The sequence below is a fragment of the Megalobrama amblycephala genome, linkage group LG7, assembly GCF_018812025.1.
Source record: "Megalobrama amblycephala isolate DHTTF-2021 linkage group LG7, ASM1881202v1, whole genome shotgun sequence".
NCBI classification, from domain to species: domain Eukaryota; kingdom Metazoa; phylum Chordata; class Actinopteri; order Cypriniformes; family Xenocyprididae; genus Megalobrama; species Megalobrama amblycephala.
Genome location: NC_063050.1, coordinates 41,683,061 through 41,702,817, shown reverse-complemented (window position 1 = coordinate 41,702,817; position 19,757 = coordinate 41,683,061). Strand labels below are relative to the sequence as shown.

The following is a 19,757-nucleotide window of genomic DNA, read 5'->3' as shown; positions in this document are numbered from 1 at the left end:
GCATGGTTAGCTAGTCGGTTAGCCACTAATGAGAGATGTTAGTGAACATTTGCCTATTGAAACATTATTTATCCCCTTGTTATTTAATTGAATTATTTACTTTTCTCTCTCATGAAGAGTGAATAACGAATTGATTTTGTAATGCTTTATAGTACGTCTAGATAATTAACTTTTTCTTTGTAAAGTTGTCTTGACGGCAGTGTTTCAAAACCTACCGAGCTGCCTATCTAGACAGCATTTTTGGGCATCGATTCAAATGTTCATAACGCGCCAATGTTGTCTAGGTAGGCAGGTCACTTTGTTTTGAGGCAGGCAGCCTATCTACCAGTTTGTTAATGAAATTAATAGTTCAAATATTATATTCAAAAAGTGTATTTGCACAAATAAATATGCTACTGGTCTAAATCTGGGTGAATAAAAACAGTAGATGGCGGTTATTTGATAGGTCAGGCAACTGTAACAGTAGCTGTTAAACAGTCATTTATTGACTTAAATCAGTTTTTAATGTGCTAAATTCAAAATAATGTATCAAACATGCTGAAAAATGACTCAAAGTTAGATCAAGTTCATGTTGAGAATAAAAGGGTGGTGCAGTTTGTTCAGTTCAGTAAGTGTTCTCATTCAAGCCTCAGTCTGTTCTAGACTAATGACACTCAAGGTATTGTGAAGGAAGATTGATGGTGTGTCAGATACGCTTTGGGAAGGAACATCAATAACAAAATGGGGAAGTGTGCATGAGAAATGTCAGTCATATATACATAGACTTTAAAGCTGTTTTTGTTCATGAATGAATATAATACAATTTGTCATTTTTCTCCCAGCTAGTCATAATGTACCTTTTGTTGTGTTCATCTGATTGTCTGACTTTTTAGATAAGTTGAGTTCAATATAGTTCAGTATTTTCATTAGGTTTTCCTATATGTGTTTTGTGCTGCCGCTATTTCTTCAGTAGTAGCCTACTTGGAACCACCTCTTTTTAAGGTGTGTGTCATAGTCACATGTCCCACACTTAGTTCCACCTCATGTGACTGGTGCTCTCTCCTTTTTTTTTTTAAAGAGTTCCTTAACCAACGTGTCTGTATGCGTACTTTATGAGCTTTTAATTTTTAACACTGAACTTGAAAACCTATTGTGTTGTGCATGTGTGTTGTTCTTGCTGTGGATGGGCAAAACGGCAGGGTGATATACAGTAGCAACAAATATTATATTTTTCAGCTTTGTGACTACATATATTTCAGTATGTGAGCAAATATAGCCATTGTTGCCAAAATGTAGTAATTTTCATTTATATGCAGCTGCAATATAAGAAAGCAGCAATATTAATGGTTGAATCTGAAGTTTGTTTCATTTTGATTAATTTTACAGACATTTCCATAAAACCATAAAACACAACACAATGAAGTTCAAAATACAAAATACAGGTAAAACACCTGTAAAAAATAAATACAGAAATTTTTGTCAAATTAACAGTACATCATGCCTTATTTTTTTTTTTTTTTTTTTTTTTATGGAAATCTGTCCATTTTCCTGCTTTTAATCTCGGGTCATGGGTTTTAATGAAACTATTCTAATTATTTTAATTTATTATTATTTTGTTTTATTAAAACAAAATCAATAAATGAAATAAAGCTTTATTAAATTATTCACATAAAATAATCAAACTTTTTAACTTTTGCACTGTTAAAACTATTATTCTAATTTTAATGTTAATGACACTATTCTTATTATTCTATTATTTAGGTTTATTCCAATATTTTATTTAGTTATTCACATAAAATAATCAAACTTTTGAACTTTTACACTATTAAAACTATTAATCTGACATTATTTTATTCAAATTGTTTATTAATTTGTTATTTTAATCAATTGTATTATTCACTTTAAAAAAAATCATCTAGTGCTTGGCAGGTCTTAAAATTTTTAAAATAATACTTCAGATGACAACAACACATTATCACACCATGCCTTTATTTATTTAGCAAAAATAAAGCCAGAATGGAAAAAACATGGTTGGCAAAGTTAGGACACCCTATGATTCAGTTGCCTGTATATCCAATTTTAGCAGCAATAACTTGAAGTAAGTATTGAAATATTGAAGTCATTTTCTGTAAGACTTTATCAGTCTCTCACATCATTTCTTTACAACGTTACTTAAGTTTATTGAGGTTTGTGGGCATTTGTTAATGCACAGCTCTCACCACAGCTTTTCAGTGGGGAAGAGGTCTGGACTTCACTGGACCATTGCAACACCTTTAAATTTGCTGGTGATCTTCAGATCATTGTCCAGTTGCATGACCCAATTTTGGCCAAGCTTTAGCTGTCAGACAGATGGCCTCACATTTGACTCTAGAATACTTTGGTATACAGAGGAGTTCATATGGTCGACTCGACTGTTATGCCTAGCCAACATTTATTCATGTATATCATTGGGCCCAAAAATATGTAATTTTTTGTTAAACTTTGAATATATTGTTGGTAAATTAGATAAGTTTGATTATTTCAATTAATTAGATGCTTTTTGATTAGTAAATTTAATTGAACCATTAAAATGGAGTCCCAAAAAAAACAAAAAAAAAACGAAATCCAGAAAAATTTAAATGGAAAAAACAGAATTTGGGAAAAAATAATATGGAATTTAGGAAAAAAATAAAATGGATTTCATAGGGCACTACATGCTTGTCCCATCTTTTTGTAATTGTACTGTCATGAACTTTATGATTTAACATGTTAACTGAGGCCTGTAGAGTCTGAGGTGTAGTTCTGTCTATCTGCAGTTTCTCTGAGCATTACATGGTCTGATCTTGTGGTGAATTTGCTGGGACATCCACTCATCACTTGTGAATAATCTTCCTTTCTGTAGAATAATGAACTTCAAATTGTTTGGAAATGGGCGTATAACCCTTCCCAGATTGATGGCAGCAACAATTGCTTCTCTAAGATCATTGCTGATGTCTTTCGTCCTTGGCATTGTGTTAACACACACCTGAAGGCTCCAGACCAGCAAAGTGCCAAAACTTCTGCTTTCATAGAGGTCATCACACTTGCTGATGATCGATTAAATAAAGGTATTTGATTAGCAGTGCCTGATTGTTACTTACCCTCTTAATTCATATGTTAACAGTAAGGGTGCCCTAAGTTTGTCACCCATGGCTTTTCCATTTTGGCTGCATTTTTTCTAAACACATAATGACACTGTGTGATATTTCATTTTGTTGTTCATATGAGGTTTTTATTTACCAAATTTTAAGACCTGCCAAGGACCAGATGATTTTTTTATTATGCCCTGATACAGAAAACCATGGAATTCAATAGGGTGTCCTAACTTTCTCACATGACTGTAGGTCGCTCCTTGCATTTTATCTCATTATCATATGACTAATTATGTGGTTTTAGTTGAGTGGTGGCTGTGGCAATTAGATGACCTCATCATCTAGTATTTCCTCTCTTTTCCTATGACCTCATGTCATGACCTCAAAAACCTGAACTTTGAGATTGTGGTCTTGTGAGTGGGTGTGCACTGTAGAGCAATGGGAAACGTGTGCTGATTATTCTTTTGTGTTATCACACAGTTGTTTTAAAAGTCTATAACACAGTGAAATATGACAGATACATTCATGTAAATATTTGTAAAATGTCACAGTGATTTAAAAGAATGTTAAAGTAAATTATCTTTGACATTTGTCTAGATTGTTTGTCCCTCTTTTCCTGAAGTTTTCCAGCATTGTGTGTGTGTGTGTCTGGATAAAGTCAAAGCTGTTTTTTCCCCGACTTAGAGCTGTGTGGCATTTCCCAGACTCCCTTGCGTTCTGTCTATCTGTTTCTCCCCCTCACTTGTTTAGATGTTAATGGGTTTAGTGTTGCATCAAAGTGCTGAGACAAGCTATTTTTTTAATGATTATGCCAACAGTAAAGACGTTTAAGCTGTTTGTGACTCACCCAAGTTGTTCATCAACTTGACTGTCTAGGTATATTTAGTTAAAAATGGCCAAAACAGTTCAACCTCAATACTTTGACTGGTTTAAGTTGTTGTATGAGTCCAGATCTTGGTGCTAACTGTGCTGAGAATGACCTGAGCTTCACCAAAGCTGCTTGCCACTTTCACTCCTCCAGTGAGGTACAGGAGCTGTTTGTTAAGGGGTTTTCTTCTCTTCTGTGTTTATGCCAAACTGAAAGGGCACTGACTTCTCTTTATTTTTGGATTACTAACTGTTCCAGCCCTCCTGACTTCCTCTGTGTGAGTGAGTGTGTGTGTTACTAAGTAAGAACAGACCTTGTGTTTGTCTGTCTTAAGTGTTCTTGGGCACAGAAAACCATGGCTGGTTGTTCACGACAGAGGGGGATGCATAGTAGCGCAAGCAGTAACGTATGTAAAGGGTTAGTTCACCCAAAAATGAAAATTCTGTTGTTAGACACCCTTATGTCGCTCCACACCCGTAAGACCTTTGTTCCTCTTCGGAACTTTTTAATGAAATCTGAGAGCTTTCTGTCCCTCTATTGGGAGCAATGAAACTAACACATTCATGGTCCAGAAAGGTACTAAAGACTACATTAAAGTACTCTATGTGACTCCAGTGGTTTTATGAAGTGAAGCGAGTGCTTTGTTTGTGCAAAAGACATAATTTACCACTTTATTTACAAAATAATATAATCCAAAGCATGTTCATGGAACAACTTCGGCTCTTGAGTCAACACAACACACATGCGTCGTGGTGCTCCCCCTACTGGATTGCAGGTTAATATTTTCTTAAATGAAGTGGTCATTTTTTTGTGTGTGCAAACAAAGAACTTGCGTTAAACCACTGGAGGTGGCGTATCATTGACGTTAAACCACTGGAGTCACCTGGATTACTTTAATGTTGTCTTTACTACCTTTCTGGGGCTTGAAATTAGTAGTTGTGTTGCTCCCAAATGAGGTACGGAAAGCTCTCGGATTTCATCAAAAATGTCTTAATTTGTGTTCCAAAAATGAATGAAGGTCTTACGGGACATGATGGTGAGTAATGATAGAATTTTATTTATTTTTTTATTTTTTTTGGTGAACTATCCCTTCAAGTTTGGAGATGTTATACTGCATCACACAGTGAACGTACATGAAAGGTGGCTAACTTTGAAAAGGTGCATCTCACGTCTTAAACATGTCTAAAGAAATTAAATTTTGCTAAAATGAATAAAAGTCAAAGACTCTATCTATCATCTATCATCTATTCTACTGAAAAAAGATGACTTGCATATTGTTTAAAGGTGCTACAGAGGATCTTTTCGTCAACTGAGAAACCAAAGACTGTTAGTGAGTTTTTGAAATGAGCACATGCGTAAGAACAACCCCCCTCCTTCACAGCTCATTTCGAGGGGTCGCCTCCCAAAACTCGTGCACGAGTATTGGAACACGAGTGTTTACCACCGGCATTCGCTGTGTCGTGTTAGTGGATTCATTATATCGGACTCACCGCAGGTAACTCATAATCTGCAGTTGTTACTCCTGTCTCCTGACAAAAACATTGCATGCGGCGCCTGTAGAGTGTGGAAAGTTACTGGAGCGCGCAGCCGCACTCGTCTCTCACAAGGAACGTCATGGCAGTGATTGACAAGCCAGAGGGCCAATTGGCTGATGTTTTTAAGGCCCTACCTCGTGCACAGATGATGTATATTAATATTATTCCTTTCAGTGCACCTAATAAATAGTCTTTTATCAGTTAGTAAAGACAGTTTCAAGTAATATTGCAAAAATGTATAAAACAAAACATCCTCTGTAGCACCTTTAACTTGTAATGTAAATAAATCATGCTATTATTTGTCTTACTGCTTTTATGCTGTATATATAATTATATCACATTAGCATTTTTACTGTTATACGGTAAAAATTACTGTATTACAGTAGTGAGAAGAATAATGGGAATTACAAAAAAACTCAAAAGTATCCAAATGCATTACATTAAAGAGAATTATGAGGGAAATTTAGTCTTTTTAATCTTTTAAGTCTTTTAAAATTTTAATTTAAAACTTAATTGCCAAATTTTAATTCTATATATATATATATATATATATATATATATATATATATATATATATATATATATATATATTTTTTTTTTTTTTTTTTTTTTTTTTTTTTTTTATTTTATTATGTTTATATTTCCTAGACATGTTTTCGTTAGATTCACCCATGAATACACGCCAGTATTTCCAGTCTTTGGCAGGCTTGTATCTTTTAAACTGTAAGCAAACCTCCACACAATCAAACACTGTTACCAGAGATAAAGCCATCCCAGAGAGAGAAGAGAAGGGTGGAGGAGGGTATGAGATATTGTAACTGTTTTTCTGAAGGTGATCTTCCTAGAAAGATGTCATGGTGCGGCGCTCTGAGCCTCTGACTGAACCACATTGTTCTGAATCAGCATGGGAGGCGGAGCCAGAGTCAGCACCAGGTCCTAATAAAACAGAGAAACAGCTAAGAGAGGGAGAGAGGGAGGGACAGAATAGAACAGAGGAAGCTTTGAGGGACTTACACTTAGCATTTGAAGTTACAGAATAGTAAAGGTGAGGACGCAGGAAAGTGAGGAAAAGAAATGTAGCTGAGATGGATGGATGAGGAGAACACAGGAAAGTGACAATCAGGTTTGGACATGCCTTCTCTGCGTAGATGGCTGAGTCAGGTGAGTTATATGAGTGTGTATGTGAGTGTATCAAGGCCATTCTGTTCATTGTTGCCATTTATGATCACAACATGCCCAATGTTAAGTAAATATGCGTATCATTTTATTTGTTATTAAGGGTCCTTAAAGCTTTGTTTGCTGATCATTTGCATGACAGCATGGTTCCCATTGGTGTTCTTCAACAATTGGGCTGAGAGCAAAACTTTGACCCTTGAAACATTTGAACTGTGTTGTGTGGTTAGTTAGATGTCTTATTTTGGCCTTTTAAACTGCGTATGCATAGTTTTAGCTAGCAGCCAATTATTTTCTGATATTCCTGTTTGCAACAGGCTGTTATGCAAGACAGGTCTTGTTGATACTTGAATATACAAGTTCATCATCTTTGGTACAAATGCTTGCAACCTTGGACTTATGAGATTATTAACAAAAAGTAGTATCTTGTTTAACGCAGATTGATACTTTTTAAGATCCAATAAATATCATTAGACCATTAGATGTGGTTTTCCATTGCAGAACATCATTAACTAGACTTCTGTCATTTTCACCACTTGCATTACATCCAGGCTGATCTGTGAGAGTTAAAGGTTGTTGGTCAAATTTCTTCCCTTTCAGTTGTTTTTGTCTTGTCATCCTTTTCTCATAAAAGATGGCCAATGAAATTACTCTCACACTGTGGTAGCCAATCAAATTATTCCTTTATAACTGTGCACTAAATAGATTAAACCCATTTTTGGCTGAACTAACCCTTTAAGCAAGGTACAAACAGACCTTAAAATTAGATGAGGCATTACTGCAGCTTTATGAAACGCAATTATACACATGAAGGCCATTTGGGTTATTTTGGCTGGTTAAAGTTGGTAAAAGCTTACGAATCCAAGTTCTGATTTACTCAATGGGCACTGACAGATCTGAGTGTTAAAGGGTTCGCTCAAAAATGAGATTTCTGCCATTAACCCATTTTAGCCCACCGGCAACTATAGTTGCCGCAGTGTATGGTTGTCATTTTCCTTTTGTAAGTTTTTTTCTAGATGTTTTCCATGTTTTATTTCTCAATGACATGCAAGAAAACATCCAAATAAAGGATTTCAAGAACAAAAAAAAAGGTATTGACTTCCTTCCTGTGACATGAGGCTGTCAACTTCCTACCCCTTCTTCCAGGAAGCATAGCGAAGGCAAACCCTCCCAAAGAAAAGTAATTTTAATGTTAATATTAGAATTTTTTTGTTGACATATATATATCTACGTAATCATGAGGGTCTCTAGAATCATCCAAACAAAACAAATCTTACAAGAGATCTATAGTTTTTTGTATACTTAGTCAAAAGTCCAAGCGGCAACTATAGTTGCCGGTGGGCAAATGACTTGTAAGTACATATATCATGGGGAAATGGGGTATACTGTGTTTAATGGGTTAATAAATCAAGGTTATTTGTCTTGTTTAGTGCTTTTTGCTTTCATAATGTTTTATATTGTTATATATTATATATTGTTATTTGTTAACTTATTTATTTTTTAATTTATTTATTTTTTGTTTGTTTGTTGTATGTGACCCTGGACTACAAAACCAGTAATAATGGTAAATTTTTTTAAATTAAGATTTATACATCATCTGAAAGCTGAATATATATAAGATTTCCATTGATGTATGGTTTGTTATGATATGACATTTGGCCGAGATACAACTGTTTGAAAATCTGGAATCTGAAGGTGCAAAAAAAAATCTAAATATTGAGAAAATTGCCTTAAAGTTGACCAAATGAAGTCCTTAACAATGTATATCCACTCACAAAAATAATTTTTTATATATTTACAGTAGAAAATTTACAAAATATCTTAATTAGGATATTAAGTAAAGATCATGTTTAATGATTTTTGTTATTAAAGAAAAAAAAAATCAATAATTTTGACCCATACAATGTATTGTTTGCTATTGCTACAAATATATCCATGCAATTTATGACTGGGTTTGTGGTCCAGGGTCACATATAGATGTAATTTTTTCTAATGAACAATGTAATTTAACTTTTTAATTCACAATGCTCTGTTGGAGCAACTTAATGGCTGCACTTTGTTCTGCACTATGTTCCACCACTTTAAAACAAACGGATTTGTTGTTTGTTTTTTTTTCAAATTCAAGAGATTATAAGTTAGATGCAGCTTTTTTGTGTTCACTCCGAATGATCTTCAACTTTGATTGATCTGTTGAAAGCAGTTATTTTGAGTTAGATGCATAAATGTTCTCCTCCTATTCAAATTTTACATTGAGGGGTGCATACAACATATTTGCCCACCGGCAACTATAGTTGCCGCACATTCAAACACGTTTTTTAAGAAAAAAAACAAAAACCTGGGGAAAATAAATGCAGAACATGTTCACATAGGACACTATTAACAGGACTATATGCATGAAACCATTCAGAAAAATTTGGGCACAAATGGGTTAAGTACTCACCTCATGTTGTTCGAAACCCATAAGACCTTTGTTCATCTTCGGAACATAAATTATGATATTTTTGATGAAATCCAAGACGATTTTATCCTCCATAGAAAGCAACGTAAATTACCGTCATTCAAGGTCCAGAAAAGTAGTAAAGATACTGTTAAAATAGTCAACATGACTACGGTGGTTCAACCTTGATGTTATGAAAACAAAACAAAAATAATGACTATAAAATTCATTAATAAAAAAAACATTATTTTATCTTACATTGAATATCTTGTATCTTCTTTCACTACGAAATATGTAAAATTATGAAAGTAAAATGGGTAGTGAATGCTATAAAAAGATCTTGGATTTTGGATCTGATAACATTAGACAATGGTTGATTTGTACTTTTGGATTCACAGTAAGACTTTTAACAACTTTATCTGACGAAGAGAAATGTGTTTTGATCATGATGAGTCAGTATCTATAGTATCCTGGTCTCATATCCTGAAGTTCTGCTGATCAGGCCCAACTGTCTTTAAATAAACATGCACACACTTTGACTCACACATTAGTGCATGGTGAATCAGACCTAGGCACAGAATAAAGAAAAAAATACTTTGATATCTACACTCAAGGTACCACATGCACTGATTTGGTTTCTAAACAGTGCTCTAATGAAAAGCACTCATTGAGAAACATTCAGCTGTGCGATTGCTTTGATTAGCTAAAGGGTTTGTACTAGACTGCCCACATAGTGGACTTTTGAAGAGTTCTTCAGCTGATCATATTACTGGGAAAAATCTCCACATCTACATCAGATAGCTGAGAGTTTAGTACATTCAAACCAGCACATGTCACAGTAGTTATTAACTATGTTTTTTTTCTAATTGACTAGGCTGCTTCTTTGCCTATGTATACATATATACACACTGTGGCCACAAAACATTTGCACAATTTAAGCCACATTTAAAATATCAAACTAAGTTGCATCTGCAAACAAACCATGCAAGAGCTTTTCTCAGAACTAATTTCACTTTTATCCAATTTCACCCAAGGTCATTTGTTGTAACATTTGAGAAGCAGAATGTCTCCAATCTGTGTCTTCATTTTGAACAGAATAACTGTTTTATGATTCAAAATGTAACTTGTTTTGCTTGAAAATGCAACTAGCTTTAGATGTTGTCTTCAGGTGTTCTTAATGCTTTGATTAGTTGACTAGATGTTGAGGCTACCCATCAACTAGAACGTTTTGAAAATATGTAATTTTTCATATTTTCCCATGCATATTGCTTTGATATTTTTTTGTAATGCTGTTTCATTTGTGTGTTTTTAAAGCACTGTAAGTGATGTCTACGAACCCAAATCTTGCCAACCCAAGCATGCAAAATAATCCACAAGCAGAGAATGGCTTGTCTGGGGTACATTTCCCATACAACAACATAACTCACTGCTTAGTGAGAACATAGTACGATGCTTTGTTGATTAAATCAACTAGTTAGTCATGACTGTTTCCCAAAACTGTATTGTCACAAATTTGTCTTTCAACCACCTTGGTTAATGATCAAGCAGGTGGTGGAGTAATAACTTCTTTTAATGAATCTGTTTGAGATCGAATTAATGCCAGACTTTTTGCTAAAATTACAGACATACAGCACTAATTCTGCTTTTTTTTTCAGATTCATATTACTAGAGCATGTACACGTAGCCACATGCGCACTCTTCAAAAACGATGCTTTAAATCTCTTGACAAACTGAAAGATGTTAAAGAAATTTGTATATTATTCAAAAGGCCTATTTGAAATGAAAGATATGAATTGTAATGAATGACAGCTTGCTTATTTTGTTCAATATAAGGATTTATTAAGTCCACATGTCATGCAAACAAGAAGCTATGCTTCTAACCACAGGTTGAGAGCTGTCGTTCAACCACACAGCTTTGCAATGCTGTTTGCGAATGTTCGTTGGAACTATACTTTTGGGAAACACTGACTTGTCAAACTATGTTGGTAGCGATGGAACTTGCGACCATATTTGGCTAATGATGCTTTTGGGAAACGCACCCCTGATTGTTTTCTGCAGCATGTGAAAAAAATCAACAAATTCGGTTATAGCATCTTTATTTGGGACTTGTCCAAGTTTTGGGGCCACTGCACAGCCTTCTAGAAGCCTACTACATAGTACACTGGTTTTGACCCCTTAATAATGTTTATGGCCCATGAAAGACTATACAAAATAGTGGCACTATTATACTTTCATAGTTGTTGAATGAAAATACAATAATCAGTAGATTGTGTTGGAACTACACTGAATTCCTGGTCACATGCCTGTACCATTGAGTGCTTATGAAACAACTCCAAATTGAGCTTGTACTATAGCCTGAGGTATTTTCCCAATGTTCGCTGTTTTCTCCTGGGCCAGCCTGTTTAACTTTTTGTTTTTTCTATGGATGTTGCTGAAATAGACTTTGACTTAGTTCTGCATACCAGTGAATTAAGATTTGATTAGCAGAAAAATAACCAACTGCATCTAAATGCTGCAGCTGTCTGGTGCAGCAGACACACTCATTTGCCCTTTACAGAGAGGTGACCATTTCTGCTGTAGTCTGACAGAGAACTAGATCTGAAATAGAATTTTTAATACCAAGATTTGTCTTGATTAGTATAAGTGATGGGATAAATACAGTGTAAACACACTATTAAATTAACACACAAGTACACCTGACTTACATTAACTCAGCCAGCCTCTGCTTGCAGAGAATGACAGAATGCTCTGACTTTGCAATTGAATATATCTGTTTTTTAGCCTTGTTTTTAAAATGCATACTGTGGAGAATCACCTGGGTTAGTGTTAAATGCTCCAGTAGTTTCACTCTTTTTAGTATCATGGGAAATAGTTATAGAGCGGTATTGCCTTGTTTGTGAAGAATCGCCTTTCCATAAAGGAATTTAACTTGTAACTCTGTTACTGTTATGCATACTTAAACAACTTGTCCCACCATCTGTCTTCTGGACAAGAATGATACATGAAATTGTGTGTCTCTTTGTGGTGAAGATGCATTCTATTACTTACAGAAGCAATCTGATAAAGCAGAAAAAACAACTGATGGACCCAAGCCATATCATAATCTAGTTCATTACCGTACATTATTAATTTTTTTTGACCACAGTAAACTTTGTCCTTTCAATTGAACATTTTAATTATTCTGTAGATAATCTCATATTCATAACAGAGCAAACTATAGTACTTCACAATGTAAAAGTGCACCATGTAAGTCTTTGGAGATACTGCAGCTCTTGTAATTTAAAAAAAGTATAATCTTTATAATGGTCCTAGCTACTGAGAATATTGTGAGGAATGGAAGTATGAGTTTATTGTCCGCCTGTCATGTTTCTCAGCATTTTTTATAGCTAAAAAGTGGTAATGTTTTGCAAGATGTGGTTTTGGGCAGGTGTGCCAAAGTGTCTGTCACATCATCACAGTTATTGAGGTTTATGCTGTTGTTCTGAACCCTCTGCTGCTGGAGTGACACTCACTCTTACACTCAGATTTTATTATGGTAATGTAACTCTGAAAGCTTATGGAATCATATTCCCTCCACGATTGTAATGATGTGCAATGGAAACATTCCATGGATGATTCATAGAACCATTGATGCCAATGTACAACCTTTTTTTTAAGAGTATGGCTGACTGAGAGTAGAGCATACAGTTGCATTGGTAACTGAAATCCTTAGTGTTGCATATCAGTCAGAGTGACTTTAGTTTACACTGTTTACTTGACCTCATTCTTTTTCTCTTTCACGTCTGTCCTCCAGGTTCCAGAGATCATCAGCACTCTCAGACAGGCTGGCAAAAGTTCTGCCCGACAGGAAGACACTCCCTCATCTCTGCCTAGCAATGGTCAGCCAGATGCCTACTGCTCCACAGCAGCCGATGCAGCAACAGCCTTTGCTAAGAAGTTTGAGGTGTTGTTCTGTGGGCGAGTGGTGGTGGCCCACAAGAAAGCACCACCCGCACTGATAGATGAATGTATTGAGAAGTTTGGACGTGTCAGCGTCACAGGAACACTTGCAGCGGGCATCAGGCGGGCATTCTCGCTCAATCAGGTTACACTCAAATTTTGTGTTTTTAGATTCTTGACCTAATACTAATTTGTAATTATAGTTCTAGATTAAACTTTCTGCACCAGGGATTTATAACTTTTATGATGGCTCCTTACTGATGTAGATAACACTTTATGTGTTTCATTTTTTTCTTCTTTTTTATTAATATTAGGGCTTTCTATATTATATTATATTATATTATATTATATTATATTATATTATATTATATTATAAATGCAATATTATGTTGTATAATATAAAATGTCTACTTTTTATATGTATATCATATCCATTTTCATAGTGACCATTCTTGTGACCATCTTGAAATGTTAAATATTTTTTAAGTAAGTTTTGTCCTTATAAGATAATTTTTTTTCACTTCCAGATGGCCAATGGAACAAACGAGGGAGCAGATGGAGGTGGAAAACGACCTCTGTTTTTCAAACGAGATCAGAGTTTTCCGTTTCTGCAGGCATTGGATGAGAACGGCCTATCACCGGAGCTCCAGCGACGAGCAGCAGACGGGGCCACCGGGGTCCAACCCACTAGCCTCCAGGAGAACAGAACCATGCTGTTCACGGTGAGTGACACACACACTCCCTCACACATGCCAATATAAACACCGGAAACAGGTTTTGTCAATATAGGGCTGGGCAATATGACCCAAAAAATGTGTCACGATTAGGGCTGGGTATTGCCACAATTTTCAGGATTCGATTCGATTACTATTCACATGCTTTCAATTCGATTCGATTACGATTTCGATTCAATTTCTATTTTGGATGTAGTATTGTAGCTGTTTTATTGACGTCTTTCCGAGGTTGAAACACTGATTAAGCTATTACACGAGACATGATACGGATTTCACTAAGTTGTACTGTGTATTTTAACATACCTTCAGATGTTTAGTTGTGTTTATTTAGCGCTGTAACTGGTATTAAAGTGGAGGAGAGGATGTTCACATGCGCTTCGTGCTGCAGCTTCGCTTTAGCGCCGGTTAAAGTGATCTGTCACGTCACATTAAACAGCACCAAAACGGTATTTATTTTTTGAATCTCATAATAAGATGGACGTCATTTGAAATCTGAAGGTGATGATACACGGGGCAACTTCTTGAGCAATGTTGCTGGGCAATGTTGCCGTCAACGGGCAACCTGATGAGACACAGGGCAACTAATTAGGGCAACAGACAGTTGGCAGCAACTAATCAGAGAGGAGCAAATCTATTGCCAACTCAATAAATACTTATATAAAATACTTTATATTATAAACACTTGTTAGGCACTTTATTTCAACTTTTCAAATATTTTCTTCATTTTTATTAAAAATAAATGCCTTTCCGATCTGATTTGTGACAGGAAAAGGGAGAAGAGCGAGTTCAGCAAAAGGCGGATTCGAACCCACGTTGATCGCGTCAAAAGCTATTCATATGTCAAACGCCCTACAGCCTATGCTACTACAGACGTTGAAAAAATCCTGTCTTTTTAGCATTTAACTGAAATCAATCAATAGCTTCATTACAGCATACACACATTACTTTCGGACAGTTGTTGGTATTTTAAGCAATATATGAGGTAAATTCCCTGTTTTGGGTTGACGCATGACAACTTACTAGCGTAAAAAGATAAAAGTTCACACTCCTGTTCTCCGCTCCACTGCCGCTTAGAGGCCGCCATCTTGTTTGAATTTTTTCTGAAATCTCCGAACCGGTCACGTGATCGGCTGCTAACATTCTGATTGGAGGATCTCAAAAAATTGCCCACGACCGATCTAACGTATCCAGATATAAATTTGTTGCTCATTCTCAATGGGAAAGTGCCCAAGCAACGTTGCTCTGCTACATTGCCCGCAACATTGCTCAAAAAGTTGCCCCGTGTATCACCACCTCAAGACTTTGCTTCATATCAGAAGTAACAAAGCACAAAGATTAGTGCGATTTATTGGATGGGAGGCGCTACATATTCTGCTCATTCATCAACTGAAAACAGACTAGACTAATCGATTCTTGGGATTTAAGAATCGATATCGGTTCGTAAAAATGAGAATCGATTAAAATCAAGAAATCGATATTTTTTACCCAGCCCTAGTCACGATAAAATTGTTCATATCAGTTGATATCGATAATTATCATGATTATCACAATTTATTTCTTTTAAGTTAAAAGGTGGATTTTTGCTCCTAAGTGAGAATTGTAGAAACCAGACTGTTAACTGTGGTTTTAAACTACTCTTTTTTTGTCGGAACATGACAAATACTTAATGTTTTTGAATTCTTTACACTTTCCAATATTTCTTCTTAACAGAATAAATATCTTAATAGAAAAATTCATTTTTTAGTTTCTGCATGGGCTAAAGGATCAGGTCAAGTCACAAGGTTTGTGTTGCCTGACTTTGATGGCATGTACTGTATCTTCGGCACAGTTTATATTAATAATTATTACAATATTAATAATATTATGTGCCTTATCTCTTAAAAATGCACATTTGACAGTAGCTTGAGTTGACTGTAATAGTAGCTTGAGCTGGGATGCAGATGTAAATTTATGTTCATTAACAAGAACATTAACATCTGCAAAAAATGTAACAATTTTTATATATGGTAAAATTTAAATATTCTGACTTTTTAAATTTAAATATTTAAAGGTCCTCTAAGCGATGTCATGCGTTTTTAGGCCAAAACATTTTTGTCACATACAGCAAACATCTCCTCACTATCCGCTAGCTGCCTGTCCCCTGAACACCCTGTAAAAAAAAACCGCGGTCTCTGTAGTCACCACAAGCTCCAAAAATGGCAACAAAAACAAACTGGTGCAGCCTGGACCACAAAACATAATAAACATGCTCCAGCCAATAACCGACAAGAATGATTTTAAATGCGCGTTCATGACTGTTTCAGGAAGCACGGATGGGAGGAGGGGAGGAGGAGGTGGAGGGAGGGTCTAGCTAGCCTCTGATTTGTTTGACAACACTTCGAACGTCAACAGAAGGGTTACTCCACCCAGGATCGCTTAGAGAACCTTTAAATACTCTGACTAAAATTAACCATTGGTCTTCCATACTAGCGTAGGCCTATATTTGGATCATGATAACCACAGTTAAAGGATTAGTTCACTTTCAAATAAAATTAGCCCAAGCTTTACTCACCCTCAAGCCATCCTAGGTGTATATGAGTTTCTTCATTCTGATGAACACAATCTGAGAAATATTAATAAATATCCTGACGCATCTGAGCTTTATAATGGCAGTGAACAGGGTTCATGAGTGTGAGCTGAAGAAAGTGTCTCCAACCAAAACCATCCATCATAAATGTGTACTCCACATGGTTAATAAAGGCCTTCTAAAGTGAAGCAATGCGTTTGTGTAAAAAAAAAAAATGTATCCATATTTAACAAGTTACGAAGTAAAATATCTAGCTTCTGCTAGATCGCTTTCATATAATATTTTTCGAATTCACTTAATGAATAAGTTTAGCTGTGTCTCGACATATGCATTGGGATGTGTTGCTTATGAGTTAGTTGGCAGTACACAGTCCTTCACTGAGGTTACCAAGCATTCACAGGGTCACAAAGAACAACAGCTTTTATGCCTTTGTTTAGTGCCGGCCCTTTTGTTTGTTCTTATGTGAATCACATCTAGATCCGTTTCACATTGACCTTTTTCAACATAAAATCCTAAAATCCTTTCCTAACATAATCCACAAAACAGATTTTAGTTGAAATGCTGTCTTTGTTCATGAAAAACTCACGATTCAAGATTATATGATTCTTCCAAAAATTGCACTGAAATGAACATGAACATGTATAATACATAAACATCTCTGAAGCCTTGCAGAAACCTGTTTGGACATCTGCTAAAGCTTTCAAAGAAAGATCTTAATAGTTTTCTCTGTAGAGATACTACACACAACTAAACATTTTGAAGTGTGTGTTCTGTGGTCTTGTCAACATGTCTTGTGGTAATTGTGACGTTTGTAAGTGTGTGAGAGGTCAGCATGCCTTACCCCTGTGTGCACACATGTATATGCATGTATGGACATTTGTGCAGGTGTGTATCTGTATGTGGCTCTTTTATGGACATTTTTTGAGTCACACTATGAGGCAATTTCTCTATTTCTTCTTCTGTCGCTCTTTTTCTCTGTCTGTCTGTCTCTGTCTCTCACTTGAATTCCATGTTCCTCTCCCCTGAGTGGAGTGTGCGATGGTATGTCAGTGTTGTAGCCTGAAGCACAGGTTTACATTCTCATTAAACAAGTCTGTGCTAAAATCGTTACTGCTTCGTTTCACACAAATCTGTACTCCTGTAATATTGTTAAATATTATTACAAATTAAAATAACCATTGGAATATATTTTACAATATAATGTATTCCTGTTAAATAGAAATCTTTTGTAATATTATAAATGTCTTTACTGTCACTTTTGATCAATTTGATGCAAAAGTAATAAAAATCATACTGAACCCAAACTAGAGGTCTGCACAGGCTTTAAACTAAAACCCAAACCTGGCCTGTATCTGAGTTCGTTTAACCCGACCCGACTGGTACAGTTAGATTTTAAGCCCGAACCAGTCCATTTCTCACAGCAAATACCTTTTTGCAATATGCTGTTGCATGCAACTATCAGTAAACAAATACATGTAAACAAACAGTTTCATCAAGACACAGTGGCTTCCTCATCAGTCAGCACACCGAGAAAAAGATAAAAAGTACATACTTACCAATTATGAAACTTTTCTAGGTGAACAGGTGTAACAGTCACATAAATTCCTCTGGAACTCAAACTTCAAAAAAAGTTTGCGCAGTGTTGGCAGTAACATGTATCCTGTTCATCTTCCATGCTGTGTTTTGCTTGCCGTCTGCTGTGTTGTGACTTAAAGAGTGAGCAAAAGCACATGTGCAAAACAGTTTTGTATAAGTTTTATATATATATATATATATATATATATATATATATATATATATATATATATATAAATTTATACAAAAGTTAAAAAAATAAATAATAATTATAATGGCATCAATAAATATAATGGCATACATATATACAGTGGCATGAAAAAGTATGTGAACCACTTGCAGAATCTGTGAAAATGTGAATAATTTTAATAAAATAAGTGAGATCACACAAAATGCATGTTATTTTTTATTTAGTACTGTTCTGAGCAAGATATTTTACATAAAAGATGTTTACATTTAGTTCACAAGACAAAACAATAGCTGAATTTATTAAAATAACCCCATTCAAAAGTTTTTGAACCATTGATTCTCAATACTGTGTGTGGTTACCTGATGATCTATGACTGTTTTTATGTTTTGTGATGGTTGTTCATGAGTCTCTTGTTTGTTCTTTGAACCCTTCCCAGCAGTGACTGAAGGATTTTGAGATCCATTTTTATCACACTGAGGACAATTGAGTGACTCAAACTCAACTATTAAAAAAGGTTCAAACATTCACTGATGCTCCAGAAGAAAACACGATGCATTAAGAGCTGGGGGGTGAAAACTTTTGAACAGGATGAAAATGTCACAATTTTTCTTATTATATTTAAATATCGTTATGTTTTTCATTTAGTACTGCCCTTCGGAAGCAACAGAAGATACTTGCATGTTTCCCGGAAGAAATATTAAGTACAATTTACCTTGATATTTAAATTCAAAAGTTTTCACCCCCCGGCTCTTAATGCGTCTTGTTTCCTTCTGGAGCATCAGTGAATGTTTGAACCTTTTTTAATAGTTGTGTTTGAGTCCCTCAGTTGTCCAATGCTGGAAAGGGTTCAAATATGCAAAAAATCCCTGAAAACTGAAGAATCTGCAGGATCTGGAGGATTTTTCTAAAGAACAGAGCTCAGTTTAACTGCTCAGGACAAACAAGAGACTTATTAACAACCATCACAAAACAAAAAAACAGTTGTGGATCATCCAGGTAACCACACACAGTATTGAGATTCAATGGTTCACAAACTTTTGAATGGGGCCATTTTAATAAATTCAGCTATTGTTTTGTCTCTTCAACTAAACGCAAACATCTTTTATGTAAAATATCTTACTCAGGACAGTACTAAATAAAAAATAACATGCATTTTGTATGATCTCAATTATTTTATTAAAATTATTCACATTTTCACAGATTCTGCAAGTGGTTCACATACTTTTTCATGCCACTGTATATATATTACAGTCAAACCAAAAATTATTCTGATTTTTACTAGTTGGTGCAGGACACTAAAGTTCATTTATGTACGTGAGGATGGCAAAATAAAGTAAACTGTGACATATTATACCCAAAAAATTTTCATACAGTGGACTACCAGTAAAATTGATAAAAATTTGGAACCAAAAATTACAGACACTTTGACATGAGAATGCATTAAAATTTTTTTTCTTTTTTCTGTCATCCTTTGGCTAGAATTACAATATATGATCACGCTCTTATTCATGCAAACGCTGTCCTGTCACACACACGACGCACAGAAAGACACGCCATTGTGCGCCTGAATCGAGTTCTCTGTCACGCTTGATCAATAATGCACAATAATGCCAAAAATATCCATTTTGTTGAGTATCCTCATAAGAGCAGC

General features: G+C 35.3%; 1 protein-coding gene across 4 annotated transcripts in view; it reads left to right on the top strand.

Moving 5' to 3' along the window:
* Positions 1 to 19,757, top strand: part of tbc1d1 (TBC1 (tre-2/USP6, BUB2, cdc16) domain family, member 1) — an 85,159-nt gene that overhangs the window by 12,507 nt on the left and 52,895 nt on the right. For 3 of the 4 annotated variants that reach the window (XM_048197498.1, XM_048197499.1, XM_048197500.1), the window contains 2 exons: positions 12,896 to 13,186; positions 13,569 to 13,763. In XM_048197498.1, the coding sequence (XP_048053455.1) occupies positions 12,896 to 13,186; positions 13,569 to 13,763 (486 nt within the window). Of the gene's footprint in view, positions 1 to 6,465; positions 6,654 to 12,895; positions 13,187 to 13,568; positions 13,764 to 19,757 lie in introns of those variants that run through there. The other variant, XM_048197501.1, reaches the window with a different exon arrangement.